At 50.3% G+C, this 4018-nt stretch overlaps 1 protein-coding gene across 1 annotated transcript; it reads right to left on the bottom strand.

Annotated features, from left to right (window-relative positions):
* Positions 1 to 230: 230 nt before the first annotated feature.
* Positions 231 to 3709, bottom strand: NCLIV_007650 (hypothetical protein; the record flags this gene model as incomplete). Its single annotated transcript, XM_003880276.1, has 4 exons — positions 231 to 473; positions 1392 to 1768; positions 2264 to 2396; positions 2834 to 3709. 4 exons carry the CDS (start codon positions 3707 to 3709, stop codon positions 231 to 233), a joined length of 1629 nt encoding a protein of 542 aa, XP_003880325.1.
* Between the last annotated feature and the right edge of the window lie 309 nt (positions 3710 to 4018).

Here is a 4018-nt window from a genome sequence, read left to right as displayed (position 1 = left end):
TGATAGTAGCTGAGGAACGTGTTTCGCACTGTGATACGTTTCAGCAGATTTTGAACTGTGAAGTGTAAGATAAGACAAACCCATTGCGGTTGTCGCCGTACAGACGTCACCTCTCCACAGAAAGACGCCACAGCCGGATCCCAAAGTGGAGGATAGAGAGCACTCGATCCTCATTCCCTTGAGAGAATAAGTTACAGCAATGTGAGGACAGAGGCTTCCGCTGTTGCGAGCTAACATGCCGCGTTGCAGTACACGACTTCGCTGAACTGTCCCATGCTTAGCAAATCGTTAACGATAGTTCTGGCACTCACCTGCAGATGATTATTATTTTGAAGCAAGCTGTCCATCTGCTTCACCAGGCAAACTAGCGCATGCACGTCGCCTTGTGGTTGTGCAGACTCCAGGACGCTGCGCTCGAGATTTTGGTAGGCGGCGAGATTCGAATGCAGTTGCCTTTCTAACCTTTCTGCCTTCTGACACGCAAGCAGGTGTAAGCAAAACACAGATGGATATTACATCTGTTTTCGCCTTCTGTAATGACTCACGGTACCTCTATGTTTCCGCAGGTTTCCAGCAGTCGCCGTGTCGGAGACGGAAGATACAATTTGATCGATGGAAGAAAGATGTTCTTCTGCAGCTTGCCACTCTGCGTAAAATCAAATTACATTCTGTAACGATGCGAACAATAGACTCACCTCTCTCAAGGATGCGTATGACAGCGTCCGGCTAGAGCTCGTATTGCTCAAGTAGCCTCGTTCCTTTGTTCCCCGATGAAGCTGCTGTTGCACTGCCACAAGTGCTCTCCGCAACCGTACTCTTTCTTGAAGGCTCTGACTCAGGAATCACCAGAGGAGAAAGCTGCGTTCGAGTAGGCACACTCAAAAGGGAGGAAGTTTTTCTTCTGTGGTATTTTGTTGAATACCGAGTTTTGTCTGCCTTAATAAAAAGTAGGCTGCAGGGATATTCTCTCAGCATCAAACGGTTGATAGTTGTCCTCTAGTTTGTCTAGTTGCGTCAACTTCAAACTGTTAGTTGGCAACCTGAGATATCGGAAGTTTGACTGTTCGGGTGGACTGCCTCGCTCACTTCCACAATGGCAGGAAAAAAACTCTCGGTTTCCGTCAGTGGTACGGCCTGAACGAGACACCACCGGAGTAGCAGGAATCTATCTTGACTGTAAGCTTTTCTAGTATGGCGCAACACAGTGCTAGTGCCTTAGAGTGCGTCTTCAAGGCACTGAAATTTCTTCTCCATTCACGCAACAACACCAGAGTTCTTGGTGCGAAACCTGTGGCCAGTGGCAGAGACCCTGATAGGACCCATTTGTGTGCTCTTAAACACACACGATTCCAAAACCCGCAACATGCCTAGAAGGTTTGTGGATCGCCTACCCGAGTAGAAGGCGAAATGGCTGCTGAAGCCAGCTTCGCCCTTAGCGTGCTGACTTCGGCCTGGAGTCCATCGATGATGTGGGTGTACTTCTCGAGGTGGTAATTGACGTTGAGAATGTTCCGCTTTGCGGCTGTCTTGATGTTTTTGGCCCGATTTGCGTACTTCAGAGTGTTGTGTGTATCCTCAAACTGAGTGTGTGCTGGAGACACGTTTGCGATCATCACCGTCCGACAACTACCGCCCAGCGAGTCCTTGAGTAAACGGGTCAGCTTGCTGTCACGGTAGGGGACGAAAGAGTTTCGGTTAGTTCGCCTTTTGTCAGAGAGGGCATTGATCACATTCCCCAGTGCGAGAAGCGAGCGGTTGATATTTGCTCCTGAGCATATACAGAGTGGACACTGACTTGAAACCGTAGCGAGAGAAAACGCGGATAGACTCTTTTGTGCGTTCAACAGTTCCCGGGAATCGCATTTCCAATACGAGTTCTCGCCTCCGTTCGAATTGTATCGGATGGGCGTCACAAGCCACAACGCTACGGGAGACATGCTACCACAAACAACCAAGATGCCTCCCCGTTTGTGAAAAATACGGCTGATGAACTACGCGATATCTCTCTACAATAGACTATATTCAACCGTCGCTCTTTGTCGGTAGTCGGTTCTGCGTCCTTGTTCTATCCCCCCAAAAGCCACTGGCTGAAGGCCAGCTTTGGGGGTTACGTCTGCTGGGGATTCTCGGGGTACTGGGTTAGCATCGAGGGCAATTCTAAGTATCGAGAGCCTGCATGGATTTTGTTCCTCTTTCCCGCAACAGCCAGTGTGCGGTTCCGCAGTCTCAAACGATTAGTCGCTCCAACTGTTCCCTCACGTACCTTCCACCATACGGATTCCGGTGTTGTTGGTCTGTGAAGCTCGCTCACTCCCAGCCAGGTCTACCATAGAGAGTTTGCCGATGGCGAACTGGGCTGTAGTTCCTTGTGCACGATCTGTTTCAGTCACAAGCACCTGCGGGGAAGGATGGCTACAACCAAGGTTGACGGGGTGAGTTTCTTGGCAGTTGAGCAAAACCATTGCGCTTGTTATGTCAGGCGCACGTGAAAATGGACTTCACATCTCATCGTGACCAAGTGGTCGGGAGAGTTACTTTCAATCTCTCGCCTGGGAAGCCATCTACACCCTCCTGTAGAGACACGTTCAGCTAGCAGATTCACTCTTCGTTTACAATTGCAATCCAACATGTTGTGTTCCGCGCGATACATCGAGTTTGGCCTCATGCTCCACTCATTGCCAACTCAATTGTACACCTGGCGGACTCGACAATGAATGACGTTGTTCGTCTGCTTTACACACTGCCCGTCTTCCTCTTTCTCTCCAACTCACGTCGAAGCACTGATACGCCTTTGTGCTGCCGGCCGACAATGTCTCCCAACCGAAAGACGCACCTGAAGGATTGCATGACTGCGACTGCTTGTCTGGTTGGCGTCCGTCGACTCTTGGGTTCTGTTCTTGTTGCCGGTCTGAAGAAGGACGAGTATCTCTTCAGCAGTGCGAACCTCTGTCTCACTGATGCCCGCGATGGATATTCCTTTTCCAGGATCTTCTCGGACTTCGCAGGTTTCATTGCGAATATCCAACAGATCGCGGACATTTTCGTTGTATATTTCGAGGAATGAGCACTTGACGAGGAAGTCTTTATTTTCAGTTTGCTTCTCGATACGGGTGAACAAGTCCCTCAGGGTGTATACCATGACACCTGGCTGCTGGTAGGAACCCAGCATCGTATGCGTTTTCCCCGCCCCAGTAGCTCCGTAGGCGAATGCTGTTGCATTGTATCCTTGCAGCACTCCGTCAGTGAGGAATTTGGTCGTGCTCTCATACACAGACTGCTGATCAGTGTGTTCGTCAAAGGCGTAGTCGAACGCGTACCTTTTTTCTCTACTGCGCTTCAGCCGGAGGACATCATCCTGACTGCTTGGGCCTGGGTCCAGCAGCAACACCACTTTGTTGCCGAGGACGCGAACAATCTGCCTGCATCCAGCTTGGGTTTCCTTTGGATGGAGAGGCCTCACACGAACTGCAACGAGGACGTTAGATTGTCCTTGTCTCAAGTTCTCTACAAAATCTTCCGTGTCCCCATCGTCATTGAGAAGGAATGCATCGGACGTGCTAGTTGGCAGTTCAGAGCCTGCTGTTACGGTGTCAGCGAGACTACAGCTACTAGTCCACGATGAAAGACCCGCGGGCCGTGTGCTGTCGAAAGCGGAAATGGGGTACTGATTTCCTAAGGAATCCATCTTCCGCCGGCCGCTCGTAAGCATTGAAAGATGAATGTGTTAGGAAAGCAGAGAGGAAGGAGCAACAGAACGTTGCCCCAAACCACTGGATGAAAGCTTGTATTGCTGAACAGCGAAATCTTCGTTCTCGACGGGACTGTCTCGTAGAGGTGCGCAAGGCTACCGAGGTAGGCACAACATCCTGCAAAGGAATCAGAAAAACCGAACGAACCCGTTACCAACGAGAAGGCGGGTCCGAGCCGGTGGCCGGAATCAGTTTTTAGCATTCGGCCACACACAACTAGAGATAGCTGCTGGAAACGTTTCAGAGTTAGCTTGTTTACAGGAAGTAAA

This window comes from Neospora caninum, chromosome III (assembly GCF_000208865.1).
Source record: "Neospora caninum Liverpool complete genome, chromosome III".
Lineage (NCBI taxonomy): Eukaryota > Apicomplexa > Conoidasida > Eucoccidiorida > Sarcocystidae > Neospora > Neospora caninum.
This window is presented reverse-complemented; position numbering and strand designations above follow the sequence as displayed.